Raw genomic sequence first — 25761 nt, 5'->3', positions numbered from 1 at the left:
GCCTGCGAGCCGAGCCCACCGGGGGCGGGAACGCTCGCCCGTCTCTGACCCTGCGTCCACTCGAGCGCGCCTCGGTCCGGTCCGAGCACTGGATGGGGCGTTTAGGCACACCTTTCAGAAAGGCTGGATGTCTGCTGCCGTACGTCTAGTCGATGGGAGTGCAGAAAGAAATCCTACGGTTCTGACTAAATAACCAAAAGCAGGCTCCTGGACCCCCTTGGGAAGAGGCGGCGTGAATGAACCCCTTTATTTTGAGCAGGTACACTCTGCATTCTTTAAGCTGCTAAAAAAAGAAAAAGAAAAAAAAAGAAAAGAAAAAGGCTGACACCGTCGGTCAGTGGAGTGTGGACAAGAAGAGCTGAACGTTGGTCGTTCCTGAGCTAGCCACCGATTGGCAGCGGCTAGTCAGTGTGTGTCGATGTTACAGATGTGTGTGCGCGGAGTGTAGGGAAGTACCAGAATATTTACATCTAAAATGTTTCCAAGTGGCAGCAGACTGGAAAATAATGCTACTCGTTTCTTTTCGGGATATATAATAGACAGTAACACGCTAGTCTCTTCTGTGTCTTTGCCGTTGTGTGTGTGTGTTTTTTTTGTCGTTTTTTTTTTTTTTGGTACAACACTGCCCATCTGGGAAGACGGAGACTCCAGAAACAGCTCAAACTCACGTCAGACGCCTGAGGCCCCCCCCCTCCTCCGCTCCGCTCCGAGGCTTTGCAGGAACCGCCGTCTGACCGAGCTTTCCTCGGAGATGCTGGACTTTTTCAGAGAGGCGGAGGAGGTGCGTCACCGTTTCAGAATGCCACACGTATAAAGACAAAAGCATCATAAGAGGTCGGACTGCACACGAGTATTCCAAAGAACAAATTAAAAAAAAACAAAAAAAAAAAAAAGTGACAAGAAAAATAATATTTAACATTATGTTTAACAAAGCGGTCCACCTACAAGCTGTCATGGTCTCTTTTTAAGATAAGGCTTCCTATATCAATTAAAAGATTGTGTGCATGGTTGGATATATTCAGTTAACCATTTTGTTTCATTCGCAGTCTGTTGGAGCGAGGGATTCCTGTCTTGTCTCTCTGGGTCATTTGTTCGCTCACTCTCCACCTCTCGTCATCTCCTGCAGGGCATCAGGAAACAAGGGGGGGGTACTACCGTACCCGCGCCGGCCTCTCCGCACGGCCCCGCCCGGCGCGGCGCTCCGGAGTCCGGGGCCCCGCGTGCACGTCCGACCCAGAATCCCAAACACAGCCAGCTGGAGGGAGAACCGAGCCCGAATCAAAACTGGACAGAAATGACTACACAGAGGAACAGGAAACCCAAACACACCCCCGCCTCCGATGGCCTAGCCTCCCTGCTGCCTGTGGAGGCACCGGGCCGGGCAAAGGGAGGGATGGACGTTTAAAAATACAGCGAGCATCAACTCTGGTCCCAGCGCTCCGTTACCCGCTCTCGGCTGCTCATCTGCTCATGTATGGAGACTGTTTTGGGACGCCGGCGTAGCTGTGATGGGAAGGGCCCGTGTACATCATGTTGCTATGGTGGTTGGGCTGCATAGGCTGCTGGGAGTAGCCCTGTCCTCCCATCATGCCCATCTGCATCTGCATGGGGTACTGAGCGGGCTGGTTCATGTAGGGGGGGTTGCTGTGATAGCCGCTGTTCATCATGCTCTGAGGCATTCTGTAACCGGCCGACATGGCGTTCAGAGGAGTCATGTTCATGGAGTTGTAAGCTGCCGGCGTGGGCATGAGGTTGGGCATCATGCCGCGTTGCACCGCCAATGTCCGCGGGGTGCCCTGCATGGCCACGGCCCCCGAGCTGCGGCCGTAGAGCTGCTGCTGGTGCGGGGCCGGCGCCAGCTGCTGGGTGGCTTTGGAGCGGATGGAGATGTGGCCTTTGACCGTCGCCATCTGGCCCTGCAGCCGGTGTGACTGCGGAGGCCCCAGGCTGATGTTGGCGGCTGGCATGTTGCACTGGAGCTGCAGCGAGCCCAGATTCATGGAGCCCGAACTAAGGTTCGCAGGTGAGGTCATGGCGGGCTGGCCCTGAGGAAGAGTGTGCGGCGAGGGGGCCAGCCCCGGGTTGGAGAGAGAAACGCTGGTGGCATACGACGTGACGGAGGCAGAGTGCGAGTAGGGCATGGCGTGGGGGTCCATGATGGTGTTGGTGAGCTGCTGCAGCTTCGCCAGGCTGAACGTGGCCGTGGACTGCGGGTAGCTCCCTGTGCCAAAGTCCTGGCCCATGCGCTCGTAGAGGGCCCGGCCGCCTCCTCCTCCTCCGCTCTCTGGGATCTCCATGATCATGGGCGTGGAGGCAAAGCCGTTTCCCATGCTGCACTGGGACAAAGCCTGCTGCTGCGGAGGCGGCGGGGCTGAAGGCTGGGGGTTGGAGGTCTGCTGCTGCTGAGGAACCTTTTTTTGGGACTGAGGCTGCTGCTGGTTGGTGCTGGGAGGCCGCTCGATCACGCCGCAGCTCTGAGGGGACTTGATGCCGCAGCTGGGGGTGTTGGAAGGCGGTGGGGGAGGTGGGGGCTGGGGTCCGGCACCGCCCACGTTACCGGCTCCCGGTCCACTGTTGGGTCCCGGTCCAGTTTGCTGAATAAGGCTACAGCTGCCCATCCCCAACTGGGACCCCCCGTTTGCTGCGGAGGATGTGAGGCTGGGAGCTTGGACGAAGGAGCAACTGTTGGACTGAGAGGATGAGGAGGAAGGCGTGGCCGAGGTGGAAGAGGAAGATGATGACGACGAAGCTGCAGAGGGTCCTGCCACAATGGCGCCTGACATCGCCCCGCCATTGCCCCCGTTTCCTGTCCCGTTGCCCCCGCCGCCCATGGTGGAGTCGTAGCTGCTGGGGTTGTCGTAGTTCTCCGTTGTGCTTTCGATGCTGCCCAGGTCGCTGAAGCCGCTGTCCACGACCTGCTGCGAGTGGTCCGACACCGACGGCACATCCATCATGGGGGACGTCTCCATGTTCTGCTGGGACGGCGCAGACAGCGAACTGGGGTGCTCCGGCGTTATTTGGGTGTACCCGCTCCCCGCGGTCCCACCGCTGCCCGTGGAGGCGGCGGGGCCGGGCGTCCCCCCCCTCTGTCCGGCTGCCGGCGCCTCCACGATGGCCGAGGACAACGCCGGGCTGTTGGCTGAGCGAACGGACTGGTTGGGCAGAGGAGGCACTGGCGGGTTGGGGAGGGGGCTGCTGTGTTGCGAGGCCCCACACTCCTCCACTAAAGGCATGCCCTCCTCCTCGTTCTCCCCGGCGTGGCTGTAACTCTGCAGGGTGCGGCAGGCGGCTAAGGTCTCCTCACAGTCTTGGTAGGCCCCGTGGTGCGGCTGCGGCTCGGCCTCCTCCTCCTGGGCTTCCCCCTGCGTCAGCGACTGGACGGCCTGCATCGTCTCCAGGTCCAGCTCGTTGGAGTGCGGGTGTTGGTGATGCGGGTGGTGCTGGCCCAGCTCCTCTTTGTATTCGGGGTGCTGGTGGGGGTGCGGGTGTGCGTGCTGGGGCTCCATCAACAGCGTGACGTCTTTGTCGTCCGGGTGCAGCGACTCCAGCGGCATGGCCTCGGCAGGAACCGACATGGCCGTGACCGTCTCCACCGCTGCAGCCGCTGCCGCCGACTCCTCCTGCTCCCGGCGCCGCCTCTCCTCCTGCAGCGGGTCGGCGGACGGAGGCGGAGACTTGGCCTCCGGCGCCTCCTTCTCAGCCGCCTCCTCCTCCTCCTCTTCTTCCTCCTCCTCCTCCTCCTCCTGCTTGCTGACGTAGTTTGGCATCACGCTGTTGTCCGTGTCTAAAAAAGCCTCGCCTGCTTGGGGCTCTTCTTTGACCGGAGGGGAGTTCGCTTGCGAGGTGGGCTCATCCTCCTCCTCCTCGTCCTCCTCCTCTTCATCGTCCGAGTCTTGTCTTTTTCGAGCCTTGGAGCTGTTGCTCTTGTCTTCTAAATGCCCGTCCCCTTCGTCGTCCGCGTCGTGCTCTTCGCTCCGCCGGCTACCGGAACCTGGTGTGACGGCGGCTCGCCGGGTGACACTGCTGCCTCCGCTGCCCATGCTGCCACTTTCCTCCTCCTCCCTGTCTTCGTTGTCGTTCTCGTCCTCCCCGTCTCCCATCTCTGCATCGCGGGGTTGGGAATGAGAGGCGCGCGGCCCCGACGCCGAGGAGGAAGAGGAGGGGGAGAGCAGGGGACGGGACGGCGGACGGCTGGGCTTGTCCTCCACCCACGCGGTTTCGGCGTCCTCTTCGTCGTCGTCTTCATCCTCTTCGTCTGGCTCGGAGGTGGGAGGGGGTTTGGGGGCGGGCTGGGGCGGCTGGTGGGGGGAGCGGTTCTTGGGCGGCCTTCCTCGCCTTTTGGGCACTTTCTGTTCAGCGGGTTTAGGGAAGTAGTCATCGTCTTCGTCAGAGTCTTTTGGTTTGGCAGCTTCGCCGACTCGCAGACCCGTGGAGGTGCGGTCCTCCGCCTGCAGCAGCTGAGAATCCTTGTTCTGCCGCTGTTGTCTTTCCTTCTCCTGCTTCTCGGCCTCCTCCCGTTGAAGGTACCAGCTCCGGGGTTTGCGGCCAGGCTTCATTTTGATCTTGGGGGCACGCGAATCCCCACTTTGGACCTGGCTGTCTCCTTGGTTGGGCCCACTGCCAGGGGGCTTTCCTGGTCCGTGTTTTGTCCAGTTCTGCGGTTTGCGGCTCTTTCCTTTCGGCCAGCCCTTCTTCTTCTTGACGGGGACATCGGAGTTGACCATCGGGATGTCTGATGGCCTTGGCGCCAGAGCAGAAACAGGCTTCAGCACCGGAGTTAGTTCTGGGGAGGCAGGAAGAATTCATAGAGTTAAACATATGCCAGTGTAGGTAGAGTCAATCGTACTGAACTCCCCATGACCTTCAGGAAAACCCAGCCTGCTTACCATCTTCCTCTGAATCAGAGAGGTTGGAGTGGCGCGGTCTCTTGGACAGCGGCTCAGACAATCTCAGAGCTGATCTTGCTGGCGGGTAGCGGCGTAGTGGGTGGCCCAGGGAAGTTTCCTCCACAAGTCTGGGCATAGGCCTCTCAGAGTCAGAGTCAACAAAGGGCTCATCCAAGACCTCTGTGGTCTCAGAGATGGTCTCCGTCACCACGCTGCTTTGGGGGTGACTGCTCCGGCGAAAACGAGGCCTCTTTAGGGGCTTCTAGGAAGATACAGTGGAAATTATTTAGACACGCCTCAAGTGGGAACAGCAGTTTGTAGCATGTTGAAACTAGAGATGCACCAATCCAGGCCTTTTGAATTCTGCTGTTCGGTTTTTGTAAAGCTTTAACCTGCCAATGCAGATTTGGGTCGACTCAAATTTTTCTTTAGGATCTAAAATAAAAAGCCATGCGAACAGGATTCAAGCTGTTTTTCTTCTATCCATCCTGCTAGAAAGTAACCTATTATATTAAGCAGCAGATCCAACTCTGTGTCACACGTGAAATAGAGCAGTCTGTGTAAGACAGTGTTTCACTAATATTCTATACAAAGGTAAATAATGATTAGATAGTTGACATTTTAGGAAGATTTCACAGCAAAACCATCCAGGGGACTGAGAAAAGGCAAAGAATATCAGACTTTCATCTAGTATTTGCTGAACGTTTGAAAATGCTAAGAACTAAATAGCTTCTTGTTGGGGGCGCTACGGCGGTATGGGCACAGAGAAAGTACGGCAACTTGTCGTAGGTGTAGACTGACTCCTCCAGGATATGACGCGCCAAAGTGCAGAAATAAAACTGGACTCCATTTCACTTCAATAGAAGTCCAGCTGCCTTCTACTTAAGCATTTTGGATGCTGGATATCTGAAATGTTAATTTTTTATATGAAGAATTGATTTATACCTCAAAAACCCTCCCAGGCTATTAAATGTTAAAGCACATTGGCTTGTTTGCAAAGGATGGGGTGTGAGATTGCGCTGCTGTGTTCACGCAGACTCTAACTGGGGGTTTAAATGTTTTGATACTACATCATGTGCGTAGGGGACGTCGCTCCCCGGCCTTTCTACTGTCCCACGTTTTCAGATAGACAGGTCGATCACACCAGCCTAAACGAAGCAGACTAAGCAGAGAAATTAACTCTGGTTCCTTTAAATCAGATCAACTGTGTGAAATCAGCCCGAAATGTCTTTAATATTAGCATTATATTAATCACTGTGGTTAACGAGCGTAGCAGTATTAATACCACTTAATAACCCTCAAAAGGTTAAATCTTTCCTATAAGATGCCAACATTTCCAGACGAAGAAGCATCCTTCATTACAGACTGAGGCTGAACACTCCTACTGTCACATAATGAACGCCTTGCTCCGTCTCTGAATAACTGAATGAACCAGAGACGTCAGAAAATCCAAGTTTGTTTTGAATAGCTTCTTCTGTGTCCGTTTCTGCTCAGATTTCATCTTCCATGGCTCACTGATACTGAAAACAGACTTCCCCCGGTAACAGCATCCACAGTGAGGAGTGGTAATGTCTGTGTGACCGGGTGGTGCTTAGGCACGGTGTGCTCACTGATCCAGGTTAAAGGCAGACTTTATGGTGCATCTCTAATTACAAACGTCTTTAGTCAGTTCCTTACCTTGCATTTGAGCCCTATTACTGGTTTGGTGAGGATGGGTGGGGAGCAAGCCCTCTCGTCATCTTCGTCGTCCTCCTCATCGTCGTCGTCGTCGCTACTTTCACTGAAACAGCTTTTGTCGACGGACGGCGCGTCGTTTAACCTCGACAGGACACACTGCGTCAGCCCCTCTCCAGGCCCGTCAGGAAGTCTAGGCTTGGGGCCCCTCTTCTTTCTGGGCGGTCGCCCTCTTCGTGTTGTGGAGGTTATTGATGGGTGCCTGGCCAAGTCCTGTGAAAGAAAAGCCAAGGAGTCTCCTTGTCTATCCATTGAGAAAAGGGACGGCGGGCTGGTGGAAGAGGCTGCTGTCCTCCCTTCTAGCGTCTCCTCATCCTCGTCTTCCACGGGGCAGATCTTTGGGGGCCGTCCGACGCGTGCGCTGTTCTTCATCTTGCCCCAGGGGCAGTTTTTGGGCGGACGCCCCCGCGGCCGACGCTCACCGTTCGCTGGCAGGGGAGGATGCGCTAGGTCTGGGATAGATGGCGGACCGTGGACAGAAGAGGACGTGGGAGAGCTGTGGCTGATGGGAAACCCCAGGAAGCCCTTGGCCTCTTCGTCCTCTGCGTTCTGCTGCAGGTGCCACGACGCTGTGTGAACCTTGTGGCTTGGCTTGATCTGTTTAAATAGTGCAAAAAACAGGCGATCAACCAAAAAGCTCGGATGACGTGGCAGAAAACACGACTCTACACTTTCATCACGTCTACCTTATGAATGTCGTCGTCTGGTTCCTCCTCCTCCTCGTCTTCCTCCTCCTCTCCGTCCGTTTCAGAGACGACCGTGTTCGTAACGATGACTGGGGTCCAGCGGAGACACTCGGGGTCAACTTCCAGCTGCCGTGGCCGAGCTTTGAGACGAGCCATGTGGTTAGACACCACCTTCTCCCGCCGCACCAACACAAGCCTGCGAGTAAAGATTAACAACAGCGTTACTCACATTCAACTTCTTTTAGGTTGAGCGCTGCCTGGACACCTGTTCTCCTCCTCTAGCTTTACTTCTAAGCTATAAAAATTACATCTCTGATCACAATAAAAATAAACTGATCACAATATACAGCAACTCAGAAATCTGAGAGGAGGCTCAAAGCGCTTGACTTTCCCATTTGAGTTGTTTTGGGTGTAAAGAAAGGAGTCGCCTGACTGCGGCCTCTGACCTGTCTCCTCGCTGCTCCAGCATGTTGAGGCTGTGCAGGGTGGTGGTGATGTCCTGGGGGCAGATCCCCGTCTTTTTGCTGAGCTGTCGTATGGTGATCTGTCGGTCGCGGACCTCGTGGAGACACTCCAGTACCACGCTACGCCAGTACGCCATATAAGACAGCCGGCCGAGGTCCGATAGAGGCTTTTCTGGGGAGCCTGGTTGTCCTTCCCTCTTTGACAGTAGGTAGCCTTGAAAGAAAAGAAGAAATAACTCATGAGTCAAATAATGAAGGGTTGTGTTATAACAAGATATGTGACATTACTAAGTGTTAGTGCTGCATTTTTGTAAAGACTGGTGTCCTTACTGAAGTCAATGAGGAAGCGTCCGTAGCCCTTTCGCTGGTATTGTGGAAGAATCATGATGCATGATACGTTGTATTTCTGTTGACAATGCTTCTCCTGGAGAAGAAGAGAATACAAATAATGAGTTGAGTGGCAGTACATCAGGATGGTGATTATGGTTTATTATTGTTCTTGCAGAGGTAAGAAGTTAACGAAGGCTCCTTCATTAGGATCGCCACGGATTGATGGCTGCAAGATTCTGTAATTTCACCTATCTGGTTTGATCTTTAAAGCACAAACTTTTTCACATTTTGCCAAGTTCCAAAAACACACTTCAGTGCGTTTTAAATGGGATGGATCAACACAAAATAGTGCGTAGTTGTAAAGTTTAGTGAACAATTATCTGAAAAGTGCGGCATGCACGGACTCTGAAACGTGGATAGAAGCTTCGTCCTGCTGGAAGGTGAACCTCTGCTCCAGTCTCTACTTCTCTCGCAGCCTCCAACACATTTCTCCCCCACCTATTGCTCTGTATTTACCTCCGCTGATGTTCTCATTCACTTTGATAAGCTTGCCTTTCCCTGCTGAGGAAAGCATCCACCCAGCATGATGCTGCCACCACCAAGGTTGGGGTAGGTCGCAGCGATCATTGTCCATAACACATAATTCTCCACGTAGGTCTAAAGGTTCAGTTGTGCTTTTATCTGACCAGAGAAACTTAGGCTACGTTCACACTGCAGGCCTTGATGCTCAATTCCGATTTTTTTGCGAAATCAGATTTTTTTGCATGTCCGTTCACACTTCCAAATATATGCGACTTGTATGTGATCTCTGTGTGAACTGCATTCATGCAACTTAAGTGTCCCGCATGCGCTGTAGAGGACGCGATGACGTCACACATAGCAAGCGTGCTCATTGTTTGCGGAAGTAAACATGGTTTTGTAATGCTGCAGCGTATCTTACGTTCTTTAAGTTCTTCTCCAGCCGGAGCCAGCACATTACCGCCGCAAGCTTTTTAAGAAGATCGAAACGAAAGAGACAAATTTTTGGCAATGGCGTTTTGTGCGGCAGTAACGTCCGTACAGAGAAACGTGTGGGTGCGGAGTCGAAGCCAGGAATGGTGGGATAGCGAGGTGAGCGGCTTTACTGATACGGATTTCATTCACAATTTTCGAATGGCAAAGGCAACCTTCATGTGCGTCTGAACGGATGTCTTTAACGCTCTCACGTAAAAACACACATCTTCGGCGGCCATAGCAGCGAGCAAAGGCGTTGCTGTGGGGCTGTGCTGACTTGCAACAGGTGCTTGTTACCGTATCAATAATATGTATCAATGACGTACAGGTCGGATAAATGCGACCCCCGGCTGTAACGACACAGGTCGCATTTGAAAAGATCAGATAGGTATCGGATTCAGGACCACATATCCAAGTTGCCTGGGTCGCATGTGAAAAAATCCGATCTGTGCTGTTCAGACTGTCATGAAAAGATCAGATACAGGTCGCATATGGGCAAAAAAAATCGAAATTGGGTCACTTCAGGCTGCAGTGTGAACGTAGCCTTACATGTTTGGTGGGTGTCCTGATTGGCTTGTGTCAAACTGCAAATGGGTCTTATGGCTTTTTTTTACAACAGTGGCCACCCTTCCATAAAGACCAGCTTTGTGAAGAGTACAGCTCCCAGTTCCCCACCTGAGTTATGAATCTCTGCAGCTCCTCCTGAGTTAATCACCCCCCCACACCTTGCTTCTCTGATTAACGCTCTCTTTGCCCGGCCTGTTGGGTTTGCAGTTGCTTCCTACCTCTTCTATTTCCAGAAGATGGATTGAAGAGCGCTCAATTAAAGCTTGGCATACTGTTTTATAACTAAACTCTACTTTAACCATCTATATTAACTTTTAGAATAAATTACACAAAGCAAGGCTCTCTTTACTTATTTGGTGAATTCTGAAGGCAAGGCTTGATGCAGATTTTAATCAGGGGTATCAGATTAAATAGAGCTGTGTAGAAAGGCACTACTGGCTTAATATTTCCACCTGTAGAAGAAATTGCTTTACAATTATGCACTACTTTGAGTTGAGCTATGAATTAAAATCCCAATAAAAGGCGCTGATGTTTGTGGCTGTAAGAAAAAGTGTAAACAGCTCATACAGTGGCACCACCTTATGAGCTTGTTTGTGCAGCGGTTTTAATGGCGTGCATTTATTCATCTAGATCCTGACTGAGACGTCCTGCGTACCTTGGAGAAGTAGCCGACCAGATGGCAACCTTTGCCGTCGTTCTGCGTGAGGACGTAGAAGAGGAAGGGCTCTACGTCATAGTAAAGGGTCTTGTGGTCCAGGAACAGCTTGGCCAACAGACACAGGTTCTGACAGTAGATTGTGCTCACGTTTCCATCCACCTGTAGCATGATGAGAGGGAAAACAGCAACCATGACACGGTTTGTCCAGTCGTTGAAACGGTAAGGTCATCTCCTCTTTAAACTGCACCTAACCGGAGTGAATGTCAGCGATGGGGCCTTAAAATTAGCTTATTATCTTTGCCGTCTCTCCAAAGACCAGAGTATTTAACCAAGGAGCAATTATCAGGTGTTAAAAATACACAGATGTAATGTAATAAAGCAATGCCCAGATTTGAATATGTGTTTAGGTTGTGTGGTTAGAGGCACAGCAGAGCTCTACATCTCTTGCTGGTTGGGAATTCAGCGAATGGCGCCCAGTCACGTTCTCCCAACACCGTCTCACCTCAAACACAGAAACCTCGTCCTTCCTGTAGATCTCATTGGCCGGAGGGTGGAACCAGCTGCACTTCTTCATGTGCTGGTAGAGGATGCTGCGGCTCTTCATGTAGCGCAGGCAGAACTCACACAGGTATAGTTTGGGGAGTCTGGAAAGGTGAAGATAGATAGCTTTAGTTAACTGTGGAATGATAAAAAGCTGACGGTTCGCTGCCCCCGACAACTTATGGCACACTAGAAACAAAACTCCCTTCCTGCTCCTGGCCGGCTACAGGCCCAGGAAAGAGGAGCTGTAAACTGAGCTCTCCTACAGTCGAAGGTAACGGCTACACCTAGGAGCGCCACTGTTTTATGTTGTGTTAGCTTACCTGCTGTACTCCTGCGGGTACGGAGACGAATACCAAGTCTGGATCTCAAACTTGCCAAATTCGATGACGGATGGACAGCGCATCTGTGGATCCGGTGGACCCGTCACTCCCACTTTCTGTTTGGGTAAACGGCAAAAAGCGAAACGGGAGCGTTTGAAGGGCAACTCGGGCTTTGTTTTACGGTCACAATTAGGCGATCAGAACCTCAATCAGCCATCATCACAGAGTCGGTGCATTCAAACGAGGAATCTGGCTTTTTGACGCTCAATGAAAGACATTTCAAACACATGTACACAAAAAAGGAAAACAAATATCTTTGTTGTAGTTATGTACTGTATACTTACAGGTCTATTAAAAAAAGGGGAGACATGGTTGGACTGGTGTAAATAACCATGGTAATGCTCACCGGTCTTTCCCACATGCCAATCCAGGGTTTCCCCCAGAAAAACAGGGTATTCCTGGCAGCAGGTGTCATGGTGGGTTGTGGATGGCGTGCATGCGAGGAGCCCCCACCCCCACATGCAGCTCGTAGGAGGGGCACAGCGTGAACGTACTGTGCTAACAACATGCTAGCACATTAGCTTGTTTACATCGGGAGGTTTTCTCCCAGGCGAGAATTTTTATGTTGCTCTCAAACATCGAGGCAATTCAAATAAACAAACAATGCTTAGCCTGACGGGGGTTCGAGTAGCTTATAATACGCTGGGGGAAACCCTGCAATCATTCTGACGCGCTCACGTAACGCACGTTCTTTGATAGTTTCCACTTGCAGCGTATGCAGACTTCAAGTATTTATGTATCCGTTGGCTCAACTGTTAGCCGTTCATTGTAACTCCGCTGCTCACACTGTATACTTTGAACACGGCTGAGCGTCGCAGAAAGAAACAAGAAGGAAGAGCAGGTGAGACAGTCTTGTGCATGCGCAGTTATTCAAAAAGGGACATGGGGAAACGTAGGGGAAAAAATAAATAAATAAATGAATAAAAAAATCACTGACTCTACCTTTAATATGAGATGCTAAAGGCAGCTCAACATGTTTAGTCCTTTTAGTCTTTGTTGTAAAATGTCAGTGAAATCCTGTCTAAATGTAGAGCTGTGTAAAACCAGCTGCTCGCTCCATCTGTTAACCATTGTGTGATGCCGCCTCTGATCCCAACACAAAATGAATGATTGATGGCACAAAAGTTAATTAGGGCCTCTATAGATCTAAGGGTTTTGTAAACCATATATAATTTACTGTTAAGATCAAAGCCAGGACAGTTTCCTGAATCGCAATAATGAAAAGGATAATACAAAAAGGTGGGGACCTTGAAATGAAAGGGAATGAATGAAGCAGGAAAATATGTCGTCAGCAAGTTACTGTAATTACATGTTTGGCCAATATCATGCTGCCCTGGTTAAGACGGTTATATTCTACATTCACCTAGAGAGCAGGAAAAAAAAGCATTTTGTTGTTTTAGCTCTTAGAGTAACTGGAAACCTTTACAATCTGCATGGAGAGGTTAACACGATTAGAGACGATAAAGCCTCTCCGACAGACATATCCTACTCTTACACTCCTGACGGATGCGTGTTGAGACAGGCAGAAACATACGGGCAGCCTGAAGACGTCAGGCTTTGTGTCATCGCCACCCTGCAGCTTTAATCCATCAGATCTTTACAGAGCAGTGTGATGAGCCCTACCTGCAGTTTATGACAGTCAGGAAGTCTTTTCCACTGCTACTCATCCAGATTAATCGCCCTTTTTACAGCGTGATAACTGCTCTGTCAGCGCCAAACGCTTCAACAACAGTGTGGCTATTCCAGTCAGGGTCCACGTTTTATTAAGGCTGCTGCGATGCTCATCCAAACACCCACCCTCTCATGGCGTTACTGAGGCACATAAAGGAGCTAAATTTATGCTCCGGCTCTTTATCTGCTGGCCAACCTGTCAGGCCACTGACAGTAAATGTTATAACCCACACTGAGAGGTGGGAGTGGATGTTTTTACACACACAGACCAGCACTGAGACGAGAAGAAAGCCAAACTCATGACAACAAACCAGCCAAATCAGCTTGCAGCGCGGTTTTAGATCCTCCGTTGACCTTTTATGCTTTCCTGACCGACGCTCTGAGGTCTGTGTGATCTCCAGGAAGGCATGCGTACCTGAAGCGCCAGCTCCTGGATATGTTTGAACAGCTCGATGTCTTTCTCCGTCAGGTTCTCGTGCCCAGGCAGCTTGTCCTCCTCCTCCCGCCAGTCGCTGCCGTCCTGATTGTCTGCAAGTCGAAACGCGGACATGAATGCAAATCCAACGAGTCGACCGGCGCGAGACACGCCGCCTCGCCGACATTTCCACAAAGACGACAAAACACACACGGCTCTTAGCGATAAAACGACTAAAGTGCTTAATGGGCTGTGTTATAGACGAGGCAGATGAAAAGCTTGAATTCATTTCCAGAACACCGAGGTGGGGTGCTGAACTCGATGTTCCCTCCACTCTGTGCGTTTTACATGGTTTAGGTTAATCAAACCTGAGCGGCAGTTTCCCCGCTACAAATTACAAAGTCATTTCCTTTAAGCCATCAGCAATAAATTCACGAGATTAAAGTAAATTAACTGCAGCCATCTTTTTAAATCGTTGCCTTAAAGGTCTGAATAAGCGAGAAGGCGTCGGAATCAGTGACACCGGAGAACGAGAACCAAAAGGCGTTAGCTTATGGACTGTAACCAAGTATTGTTATCGCGTCTCCAATCGTTACAACGGGCTCATCCTCACCTCCTCCGTCGTCGCCTTCTCCTTTCCGACCGGCTTTCTTGCGAATGCGGCACTGCTGCGAGTAGTCCACCACCTCCTGCCGGGCCTTGCGGCCCGCCGGCGACGGCGTGAAGAACTTGGTGAGGGCGTCGATGAGCCCCTTGGTCTTGCTGTTGAAGTGCAGGCTGCTGTTGGACTGCTCGTCATCGCCGCGCATCGAGAACAGCAGCCGGTCGTCTCCGGGGTAACCGTCACAGGACGAGCTGGAGGACGAGTTGGCCGAGGTGGAGCGCTTCCTCCGGCCTCGGCCTCCCAGCTTCTTGAAGGGCCGCCCTGGTCTGTGGGGGGGAGGGAAGGGTGCTGACGTTAGCCCAGCTAAAGGATACCATTCTACCTGCAGCCTCCTTTCACCTTTCAGCCTTAAAGCTCAAGCTTAGTGCCGACTGTTTGACCCGACGACAACTTAACCCAACAAATAATGCAACGATAGTATCAATTCTCTACTGAGCAGCACCTGCTTTGCAGTTAGAAACTAAAAACGTTTGTGAAAAGAGCTCCAATTGGATCAGACTGGACGGAGCGTTTCTGGAAATCTCAATTCTCCAGGCGTGACACTGACTCTCAGCTGGATCCAGATGTGGACTTTGACTGGGCCATTCCGACACACGGATATGCCGTGATGCTCAGCCGTCCCTGTGCGTCTCTTCACGTACGTTTAAGGTTTTGGGCTCGCTGGAAGGTGGACCTCCACGACTAAAGCATCTGCAGGCAGGTTGTCTTCACCAGTCATGTAACCTACAGGATAATCTGGATTTCATTACTAAAAGCCCTGTCTCTCTGATTTCTATTTGTATTTTTATCTTGAAAACACTGACTAAATTCCCTTCTGCTTCACAATGAAGGGCTACTCTTGGGTATGTCTGTCACTTAAAATCCCCCCAACAACTGAGAGAAATTAGCGGTTTTAGTGTAATTAAAGCTGAAAAAGACGTATAGGTTTTATTTCCAAGGATCTCCAGACAACATGCTGCAGCCACTCTGTACCTGTTCTTGGGCCGCCCCAGCGGTGTGCTGTATCGCCGTTTGATCTGTGCTGCCTTTTCGTGTAAAAGAGACTTTCCCTTATTCCTGGGTTGGCAGATCTGACAAATCCACATGCCTGAGAAAGAAAAAGGAGAAAGCAACGACTGATTGCAGCAGGAACCCAGGAGACATTTTCACCTCTATTAACATTTCTGATTCTTTTTCCAGTTTAGTTTCATTTCTCTCTTTTCATGCTCCTATGATGGTCAGACGGTGTAGACATGTTTAGTTCTCAAAAAGCAAAGAGGTAGGTAATTTATGACTCTTGGAGAAATAAGGTAAACTGGAAATGACATTAGAGCTTTCATACTTTTACACTTTACAACAAGAATGTGTAGTTTTTAATAACTGCTAATTTTTCTCAAATGAACCAGAATGATGAAACTGTATTTGAGTTCCCTGTGAACATCAGGCCTAGTTAGGCTTACAGATCCATGCAGTTTGGTTCGCCGCTTTAACCTTCACACAACCACAGCAAACGTGACGCCCCAACATGGATTATAGCTTAATGACGTGGATAAATTCTCTTTCTCTGTTAGCATTATGAGAAACTAGGACTGGGTCTTTAGCGTCCTGTTTTATTGTTAGAGAAAATGTCTTATCGTGATAAGAGTTTAAGTTAATCTTAATGATAAATTCCAAATAGTGGTGTCGAAAAAAAAAACAAAAAACATCCAGTATTGTCGAGACTGTTATTTTTGCTGTTTACTTCAATGTTGGTTTCTTAAGAGCATCATAAATATCAATAAAATAAACTCGAATTAAATGCAGTTACTTTGTGTTTAGTTTGGTTATAAAAAACAAACAAAAAAAAACAACACACTTTTTAATGTAATTAGAGTCCAGATGAAATATATATATATTTTAAATTCTGTTTTAATATTTCATACGTTACACTATTAAATGTTTTTAAGCGCAGATGGATATGCAGTCAAAAACAACGATAGCTAAAAAGCTGCAAGAAGCTGTAAATAATCTTAATCTTCATTTTTATTGCTACCACAATAGTACCACAACATAGTGATAAAATTTTAACTCCGTATGAGAAACATTAGCTAATGTTGCTCTAGCAGCCTGATGAAGTCATGGTCCTTTACTATAGATGCACTGACCAGGCGGTCTAAATGGGCCAATTTTCTCTTGATCGGCTCTGATTGGTCAATCAATTGATAAAAAATTAAATAAAAACAACTGTCTTTATCAGCTATCCCAATATTAATAATTCCCATCATTTCGGGTCTAAATGCATCAACCAACAGGATGAATTTTGTTCAACTTTCTTTTGTATTGAACTAAGATCAAACAACAGTGATTGGGGAGAATTTTGTCGTTTCCTACTGAATTCAAAGCTACCCTCTAGAGTCTGCAGCACTTTTTCCCCTCATATGTATCCATACAGAGAAAAAAAAAAAGCAGAATAAGGAGGTCAGAGTTGGAGGACAAACTGGAAAAGGGTAGAGGCCAGGAAAAGCCCGATCGCTGCATCTCTATTATTTACCTTTTGGCATCCGTGTGAGTGGAGGATCACAGCACTCCATGTGGAAGCCCCGGTCACAAGAATCACAGAACAACATGTTATCCTGCAGAGACAAATATGAACACCTCAGACATGCTTTACACTGTTACTTTTACTATTAAACCTATACTCAAAGTTGGCTTAGCTCAGCCTCTAGGATCAGAGTCAAATCCTACACAAACTGCACCTGATCACAGAAGAAACATCTTAGTATTCAGGAAGAGGGCCGCTTTTATAATAAATAGTTCTTCTGTCCTGATATTTAGCCTCTTTTCATGGATCTTTGTGAAAAAGCCATGAATTCAGTCACATCCAGGACATCCACATAAATGATCTTATCAAACGTCGCCTCGCTTGACAAGACCGGAGAGAAATGATGCAGCAGCAGACAAAAATAGCCTGAAACCACAGAGGTGTCTATCAGCGACACTATCTGACGCTGAAGTGAAGATGACTGAGGGATGCTATCGCGCTGCCGGTCCGCCATGTTGGTTCCTCCACTCACCGCATTCTTCCCTTGATCCTGACAGCTGCTGCACGTCTTGCACTCGATGCACTGCCACCACAGAGCTTTGACTCGTGCCGTGAGCTCCGGGGAAAACTTGAGACAGGACGGGTGGCCTGCGGGAAGACGCGGACACAGACAGAGACAACTGCATCAACGCCGCACGCTGACTCCAGGCTGCTGTGCCTCACGGCTGACACACGGGCGTGATCGTAAAAAACATGGGAGGTGGAAACACGAAAGCTAACCCGGCTGCAAAGCCAGCGTTTAGACAGAAACGACAATCTTACTCGGCCCTGGGAGAAACACAAGAGGGAATCTATCTCCATCTCAAATAAAAAGGTTAGCTCCAGAAACGATCATTGCCCTTATTTAACACACAGAGACTATAAACGGTAAAACAAGAAAGATCTGCTTCGGATAAACATGCACACGGCTGAAGCAGGAGCTAAAAGAACAATGGCTTTAAAAAATAGCTCTACAGGAAACTCTTATTCCTGCTTGGGGAAACAGCGACTGACTAGAAAACAGAAACACTTGGAAAGCTAGCTGAAGTGTTACGTTCATGCCTTTGGCTCGTAGAAGGAAAACAATGAAGAAGATTACTGACTTCTGCTGAAATTTGGCCACATTGATCAGAAAGAAATTATTTAAACATTTAATTCAACATTTATACATTTCATGGTACAGTCAATGATGTATTTATATATCTAATTTTGGCTTGCTTAGAAAATGATGGACAAAGCGTAAATTCAAGCCCTTGCAGGCATCTCTGTTCAACCATAATTAGAGGCTGAAGTCAGACATAGTGAAGTCAGTAGAGATGGGAGCAGTAAAACTTGCAGGAAAGTGGAAAAACGCTGAAAACTTCACCATGTGTTGTACTTTTAAATCAGAATCTGCAGCTGTGAATACATTTCGTTTAACGTTTTCAACCAAAATGTCTGAGTTTTATCTTCATGCATAAGAATTTAGGTGTGTAAAAAGGTTTAGTTTTTTTTTTTTCTTAATTACACAAGCTACATTATTCTTGTTAAGGCCTGTTTACAGATACAAAGCAAAAATCTACAAGTAAAACTGCTGACTGGTCCTGGAAGAGTGGTGCGTGTCAAAGATGGAGGACGGCGCTCTGGTTGAAAACTTGATTTCCAAATCGATATATAATTGGAGAATGATTTTTTTTTTATCTTTAACATGCACAACTCCTCCAGGACGTGCAGCTCAGCAGAACGCGACCCAGCAGCCAGACCCGTCCGTTTTCTGATTGGATGGTTAAATTTGTGCTTTGTGACATGACACAGACCAATCAGCTTAGAGGAAGACTATTCCGGTCAAAATTTCAAGATGAAATTTCGAAGTTTTCCATGTAGATTCTGCTTTATACCTGTAAACAGACCTTAAAGAAATGGCAGCCTGTGTAAAATAAATGTGGTGCCTGGTTCATTTTCTACAAATACAAGTCTTTTTTTTACACATTTCTATCAATGGACGCACACAAAGATAAAATTCTCAGACATTTTTGTTTACGTGGAAAAAGGTACTCACAACTCACACCTTAGGCAAACTCTATACGACAGGAATCTGCACCCATAGAGAACAGCTAAACTGTTAAAGATATAGAGACATGGAAAGATTTGTCTGCTGCCCTGGCAAAGATGTGCAAAGCGCCTTAAAGTCAATGAATCTGTTATTGCAACAGAGCCGCCTCACACTAAAAACATAGAAAAATTCAACCTTTTTTTAATAAATTTATTCAGAGGAATAATTCTAATCGTTTTTAACTAAATCACTAGTGGAACCACTGCTGTCATTGCTGTGTCCAGCCTCAGTCGTCTCCTTTACCGCGTAACAACCTGAAGCATCTAGACAGAGCGAGCTCTGGCCAGTCCTCTTGGCCCAATAACGGTGGCTCTTCAGCAGCCCTGGTCCTCTCTGATGCTCCCTCCTCCTCCTCAGCTCAGCTCACAGGTTCCCTGGAGGACTTAGGTCTAAGGACCAGGATGCATTTAACAGAAGACTGGTTTTGTCTCTGGTAACCATATCGGACCTGACTCGGCCTGGTTCTGGACCATTATTCTGTTGGATGAAGAGCCGTTTCCAGTGAACCGGTTCAAATGCCCTGGTTTCCTGGTGGAGACTTTCACAAGGCTTCCCAGGCCTCTGGAGGAGATGCTGTCCAACAGCATCCCAGATTATCTGTACTCCAGCTTCATGAACTAAATTACACACCTAGCTCCAAGGGGTTTTGAAAAGTTGCATTTATTTGAATAAAATATTTGAAAACCTTTCGTTACATGACTCCACCAGCTCTCTGAGGAGTGTAGCTTTGATGGGAGGGCCTGATCTCCACTTACCGCTGTTGCCGCAGTCTGCGCAGGAGATGAGCTCCTCTGGCTTCTTGTCGCGGTTCTGCTCCTTGGTCCCCAGACAGAAGCTGCAGATGGGGATGGGCTCGGCGACGGGCTGGTGGAGGGACACAAGGGAGACACTTGAGACCGCGTTGTCAAATTAACAGCTCCACTTCACGGATGAAAACAACGCCGGGGCCCCGTGTCCCGCCACGGTCAATGTAGCCGCGCGCGTCAGCGGGCCCACAGGGACCCCGACGCCGCAGAGCGCGCGTGTGTGTGTGTGTGTGCGCTCCAGCAGCTGGGTCAGGGCACCGAGGAAATCGCTTGTATCTTTTATGTTTGGCACGTAGGTTTGTTGCAACGGCTGTTTCAATGTTACATCATCCTGTTAAAAACTAAATAAAGAATCATTTGGACAGTTCAGGTGAAATAATTTATTAGCAAACAGGTAGCAGGCAGCAGCTAGCCAGCTGATCTCCGTGTTTAGGGCACCAGGAAACCGGCTGATATGCAGCGCCAGTGCCCCCAACACTGACCAGCTGCTCACAGAAGCGCCGATGCAGCGTTATTTTCCCCCCGTCGGTCAAAGCGCCACGCGCAGCAAGGCTGGTTCAGCCCAGGTTACTGGGTGAACTACAAGTTCGCCTTTTTCAGTTTCACAGACTGGCCGGAAAGAAAAAGCAGAGATTGGGACCAGCTGAATGAGAGAAGTTTGTGGGAACATGTCTGCGGTTCATTCAGGCAGAGAGAAAGTGAAAGAGACGGAGACTCTGAGCCGATAACGGGGAGACCATAACGGAGTTTGATCCAGAGACGGCTGTATTAGTCCTGCTCGCCACGCTAAATGCAAATAAACACAGCTCACAGCTAACTGCTCTCCAACACAAGGTACGGGGAAACTCATATGGCACCTTTCTAGACATAAAGAACCCAAATTGCCTTCCAGTCAATATTAAAACAAGTTAAACACAAGCAGATTTACAAAGAGGCTTTTAAAAGGAATACATGGAGGCTGCTGAGCTCAACGCTCAAAGAACTGAGCTGCAGGGTGTAGGAGCCACTAAAGAAAAGACTGCTTTGGTTTCCGGCTTCGTAAGGGGAACCACTAGCACCGGACCTCAGGGACCAGCTGGGGGCCACACGGGTGCCCGTCCATAAAGAGCTCCCCGGGTCAGAACAAGGATGCTGAAATACAGCGGGAGCCAATGTAGGGGTCAGAGTTAGGAGGGCCGTGTCTGGTCTAGGGAGCTTTGGCGTAGATGCGTGTGAAGAGCTACAAGAATCCAGACAAGACCAAACAAAAGCAACAATTATCACTCCCAGTTCAGGACGACATGCAACCGCGTTAACTTTAGCAACATTTCTCAAGTGATAAAAGCCGACATGATGATATCCAAAGAGTCCCAGATTATCCCAAGGTTTCTAACGCCCAAGGATCTCCTCCGTCTATAACACTTCCTGGTGCAAAGTCTCTGAGTTGAGCTTTACAAACCCTGGAGATCAGCCACGACGTTCTGACTCCTGCCCCTCTTCACTAAAGGTTTAGATTTTCTAGGACCTGAGCTGATTGCTGAACCTCTTCTCAAACCAAAGCAAGCGCCAGCGTAAAACCCCGCAATGCAATACAACTATTTGCCGTTTTTCGCAAACTGCAAATAAAGATGCGTATTGCGCAAATACAAAGACTCTTTGTGTGCAGAAAGTGTCATGGGGGTAAAAAGAGGAGAAACTACCACAAAAGCTTCATTTAAACCCAAGCAGGAAATATTAATAAGAAAAAAAAAGAGAATAAAATCAGGCCCAGCGTGTCCTCAGAGAGGGAGCATCTGTGTGCGAGAAGCAACAACGGCGGCGTCTTGGAAAAGCAACACAGCGCACTTAAAAAAAAAAAAAACCCGTCCAGGACCAGCTGGTTTTTCTAAAGCTCGGCTTTGTAGCGGAGCGGCGGCTCAAAACGAGCTGCGGGACGTCTGGGCCGCCGCTTCCTAACGGCCAGGCGAGCAAAAACTTAACACGGAGTAAAGGAAGCGTCTTCCGCAATCTGGCGACACTGAAGTCGGAGCTTTTGATCGGCTCACTTTTATGTCGGTGCGATTCCCACGGCTTGAGTGCAAACACCTCACGCTGGAGGGAGCGCGTCCTTCCCAACACAAACGAGACGATTCAGACGATCACAAACGTCTTAGAAATAAAACAACAGCTGCCAACTTCCAGAAACCCTGCAGCTTGGCACACTTTTTGAAAAACTGGTCAATTTACGTCAAAATCCTGAATAAATATCCACAGAAATGTGTTTTTAGGTAGGCTTTGTGGGCTTGGAGTGGTTTATTAGCACAGACCTTTCAGAAAACATGTTTAAGTTACTTAACATAGAGCCTCTGTTGCATCAAACTCCACAGATTTTGCACATAAGACATTTACCGTCTTCTATGCACTGCAGTAGATGTGACTGAAACTGTGCCAAATAGCTGCTGAAGCCTCTACACTGAGGCGCTTGTGAAAGGCAGACAGCCAGGCCCGCTGGTCTCACACAGTTTCAGTTGTCATCTGCACAGGAAGCAGCGACTGCGTTTTTACATAAAGAGAAAGTTGGCGCTGATATCAGCTAGGTAGACGTCATCATGGGCTAGCTGTCAACAACCTGCGGTCAACCAGCACCAGGGCTCGCCTCCCAGCAGGCTCAGTGCAACACGGCGGACGGGGAAAGCATCAGACAGTGACCAGTGTGGACGTCGTGGCACTCTGCCACGCTGAAAGGGACGCCTTTAGTGCGTCTTGTAGAGATTTTAGGTGACGGAGAGAAAGCGTATTGGTAACAGAGAGGCGGGAAGGAAAATTCTGCGTGGTTTCCTTTTGCGTTGAGAGTCGTCTCAGAACGGCACATTTTTAGCCTTGCCAGATTCAGTTCCGGACTTTGACTAGGCCATCCAAACGCACATGCTTTGATCTAAATCCTGTCATTTTAAGTCTGGCTGAATGTTTAGGCTCCATCCATCTTCCCAGACTAGGCTTAAACTTTCCTTTCTGACAAAGCTTATAGTCAGAGTGGCTCATGTTACCCTGAGCTATCTCTATAGTTATGCTGCTATAGGCTTAGACTACTGGAGGACATCAGGGTCTATTTCTCTCACTCTGCTGAGTTCTGCTGTTCTCCAGTTTTACATTATTTATAGTTATTTCAACTTTATGTTCTCTCTGTCTTCATTCTCTTCATAGTAGGTACACCTGGTCTTGGTGTAGCCATTACTAACATTCCTGGATCAATGCGTGCTTCTGTGCTTTTTTGTGCCTCTGCTGTGTCTTCTCTAATCCCCAGTCGGTCGAGGCAGATGACCGTTCACACTGAGCCTGGTTCTGCTGGAGGTTTTTCCTTCCCGTTAATGGGGAGTTTTACTCTCCACTGTCGCTTCATGCATGCTCAGTATGAGGGATTGCTGCAAAGCCATCAACAATGCAGACGACTCTCCCTGTGTCTCTACGCTCTTCGAGGAGTGAATGCTGCTTGTCAAGACTTGATACAATCTGCTGGGTTTCCTTAGATAGAAAACATTTTGACCAATCTGTATGATTTGATTGAATTTGACTTTGACAAGTGCCTTGAGATGACGTGTTTCATGAATTGGCACTATTAAAATAAAATAAAATCAATTTTACTCTGACCAGCTTCTCCCCACAGCCTCAACAAACCCCACCTCTGCATCAAAGCAACCTTTACCATGTTTTCTGTGTCGTCCAACATAACCTGTGGCCAACAGCAAACAAGGCTTCTGAGGAATTTCAACATCAGCTTTCGTTCTCCCTCTCCCCCCACCGTGTGAGCTGGATCTCTGTAGCTCCCCCAGAGGAACGATGGCCTCTTGACTACGTCTCTGACTCATCATCCTCTTGTCCAATCTGGACGTGTTCTGGTTTGTTTCCAGCTGTGCTTGGCCCATTGCTTTTACCCGACTCATCCACAACTATCCCTAACCACCCCGTCTACTCCACGGTTACCATTCTTGATGCTTTCTTTTCCTTATACCAGTTTACTACAACTTTCTTTTTTGTGGCAGTCTATTACATACCATTGCGTGAATTTTATGGCTATAAAATAATGAAAAAGAAAAAAACAAAAGGCTTGGGTGTGAGCCCTTCTAAATGTACCTCAGGACTGCATAATATATCACGAACCTGAGCATTAACAGGCTTCAGAAGCCACAGGAGGGAAGAAGGTCAAGTCATTTAGAAACTACAAGTTGATCGATTGCCAAAACAACAGAATCCGGCCAAAAGGAACCTTTTTAATAAAACCTTGTTGTTGGGATAGAAATACTGAGAATGTTTTCTTCCAGCAGCGGGAAAGACTCATTATCAGGGGTCCATGTTTGCTCTTAACCCAAAGCACAAAGACATTAACATTTATCTCTGTGTTTAGTTATCACAACGGTCACCAATCTTCTTGCATATTTTCAACATGGCTCAGCCACAACATGCATCCACTTCTTTGTTTCCAGGGAGCAGATATAGCTGAAATATAAGAGGCTGAACAGGAAGAGGGCATTTTAACAGAAGCAAAGCTTTCCAGGAAGCACCGCAACATCACAATCTGAAGAGTCAAGCAAACCAAGGTCGTAGTATTATTCTGTGCAACGCGTAGTTTCTGTAAAAATAAATAAATAAAATAAAATACATAAAGGGATTAATAACAGAAACTCATTAAGTCCTCAGGTAGAGTTTGGCCAAACAGAGCAGCAGCAAGGAAGCAGGTAGGCACGTTGTTTTGGCGGGGAAGAGACAGGGACAAGAACTTGATTTATTAGGTTCATTTCCTTCTGACCCCCCCACCCACCCTCCCTCCCTCCCTTCCCGCTACACCCAATGCAGCACAGCAGCACCTGAGAAACAGAGAGAGGAACATGGTGAACGGAGCCAGGGGGAGTAAGAGGTAAACACACAGCGGAGTGTAGTGGAGGAGGAAGAGGAAGATGGGCAGGGACCTGCAGGGCTCAGCAGAAAGGTGAATAATAATAATAATAATAATAATAATAATAATAATAATAATAATAATGATAATAATAATGATGGAGATTATTGCACTGCGATCCTGGACTGGGCTCCAATCGGACGGGAAAAATCTCCATGTGATCTGAACACGCTCTGAAAACAACAATTAATGATCGCCGCAGAACAAAGCTGTGGAGCGACAAAGCAACAATGTGTGCAAAGAAATGGAGGCAAGCAACAGGAAGAAAGGAAACGGAGGACGAGAGGAAAAAAAAGACCCAGTGAGGACCAAAATAATCTGTTGTGCAAAAAGGGAAAAAGATGGAAAAGTCTGCGCGGAGAGAAAATCTGCAGCAGCAGCCTGCAGATGACCAACGTTTAACCCCTCCGCTGCTGGACGGGGTGGTGGTGGTGGTGGGGGGGGGGGGGGGGGGGGGGGGGGGGGGGGTCACCCACCAGCGTCACCTTCCACGCACACCGGCTACAGCGAGGCTCCGGTTACGGCCGCTGCTGTAAACGAATCCCCGGCACATAGTAAAAGAACGAGGAGCTAACCCTCCAGTGACGGAGGAACTCCAAACACATTCCTCCTGATAGCTGCTCCTCCTCGCCTCACACTTTTCTACCCGGGCTGCCAAGGCCGCTGCAGCACAGACACTTCTCCCCGTGGCTGATTTCTACGCCTCGGCCGACATTTCACTGAAAACTGTCTGTGTGCGGCAGCCTTAAGCTGGGGGGGGTGAGTGTTTTACCACGGGATAATCTGTTCTCTGTTTTTGGGAACCGAACCCTTGGTGAAGTTGACGGTTAGAAAGCAGCTGCGCTCAGAGGGAGTTCTTCATAACGCCGCCTTAACGGCATTCAAACCTGCCCGGCAGGTAACTGGTTTCCTTCTAAACACGCGCCCACACACAGACGGCAGGAGGAGCCCGGGGTGTGATCCACCCAGGCTGGCTCCCAGAGCAGCACACGCCCCTGTGCCTAGGCCTGGCTGCTGTGATAAAGAGGCCAGGTCTAGCTTTGGTGAAGGATTTCAAAAGGTCTCCCATCACCAGCGCGACGCTGATCCAGTACAAATGAACCGGAGAAGCAAAAGGAAGAGCCGCGATTGGCTGGCTGCTTCAACGCTGCGATCCCGGAAGCTTTTTCTCCAGATCACGCCTGCCGTGAGTCACAGAGAATCTGATCAACCTGAAATAAAGTCCCCGGTCGTCGGATCAGCCGACGCCGAGCAGCTACTGGGGGTCAGAACCATCTGAATGTCCACATATCAATCAGGAGAAAATTAAATCGTTAATCCCACAGATTTAGGCGTTTACTGTGAGGCGGCAGGGCAGACACCGATGACTGGAGAGAACGGGGGAAAGCTGGGACATTACAAAAACCGCCCCTTTCTCCAGACTT

General features: G+C 48.8%; 1 protein-coding gene across 3 annotated transcripts in view; it reads right to left on the bottom strand.

Annotated features, from left to right (window-relative positions):
• Positions 1-599: 599 nt before the first annotated feature.
• The window catches only part of kat6a (K(lysine) acetyltransferase 6A), a 35234-nt gene continuing 10072 nt past the window's right edge, over positions 600-25761 (bottom strand). For all 3 annotated transcript variants that reach the window (XM_012877428.3, XM_021324252.2, XM_021324208.2), the window contains exons 3-17: positions 19378-19486; positions 17024-17139; positions 16501-16582; positions 14964-15078; positions 13941-14257; positions 13328-13440; positions 11182-11297; positions 10821-10962; positions 10316-10477; positions 8101-8194; positions 7753-7984; positions 7307-7502; positions 6564-7217; positions 4887-5148; positions 600-4783 (exon numbers count right to left, since the gene is read on the bottom strand). In XM_012877428.3, coding sequence (XP_012732882.2) covers positions 1461-4783; positions 4887-5148; positions 6564-7217; positions 7307-7502; positions 7753-7984; positions 8101-8194; positions 10316-10477; positions 10821-10962; positions 11182-11297; positions 13328-13440; positions 13941-14257; positions 14964-15078; positions 16501-16582; positions 17024-17139; positions 19378-19486 — 6033 coding nt within the window. In that variant the 3' untranslated portion in view covers positions 600-1460. The remainder of the gene's footprint in view (positions 4784-4886; positions 5149-6563; positions 7218-7306; positions 7503-7752; positions 7985-8100; positions 8195-10315; positions 10478-10820; positions 10963-11181; positions 11298-13327; positions 13441-13940; positions 14258-14963; positions 15079-16500; positions 16583-17023; positions 17140-19377; positions 19487-25761) is intronic.

This window comes from Fundulus heteroclitus, chromosome 12 (assembly GCF_011125445.2).
Source record: "Fundulus heteroclitus isolate FHET01 chromosome 12, MU-UCD_Fhet_4.1, whole genome shotgun sequence".
Taxonomy (NCBI): Eukaryota; Metazoa; Chordata; class Actinopteri; order Cyprinodontiformes; family Fundulidae; genus Fundulus; species Fundulus heteroclitus.
The sequence above is the reverse complement of the archived record's forward strand: the minus strand, read 5'-3'. Positions and strand labels throughout refer to the sequence as shown.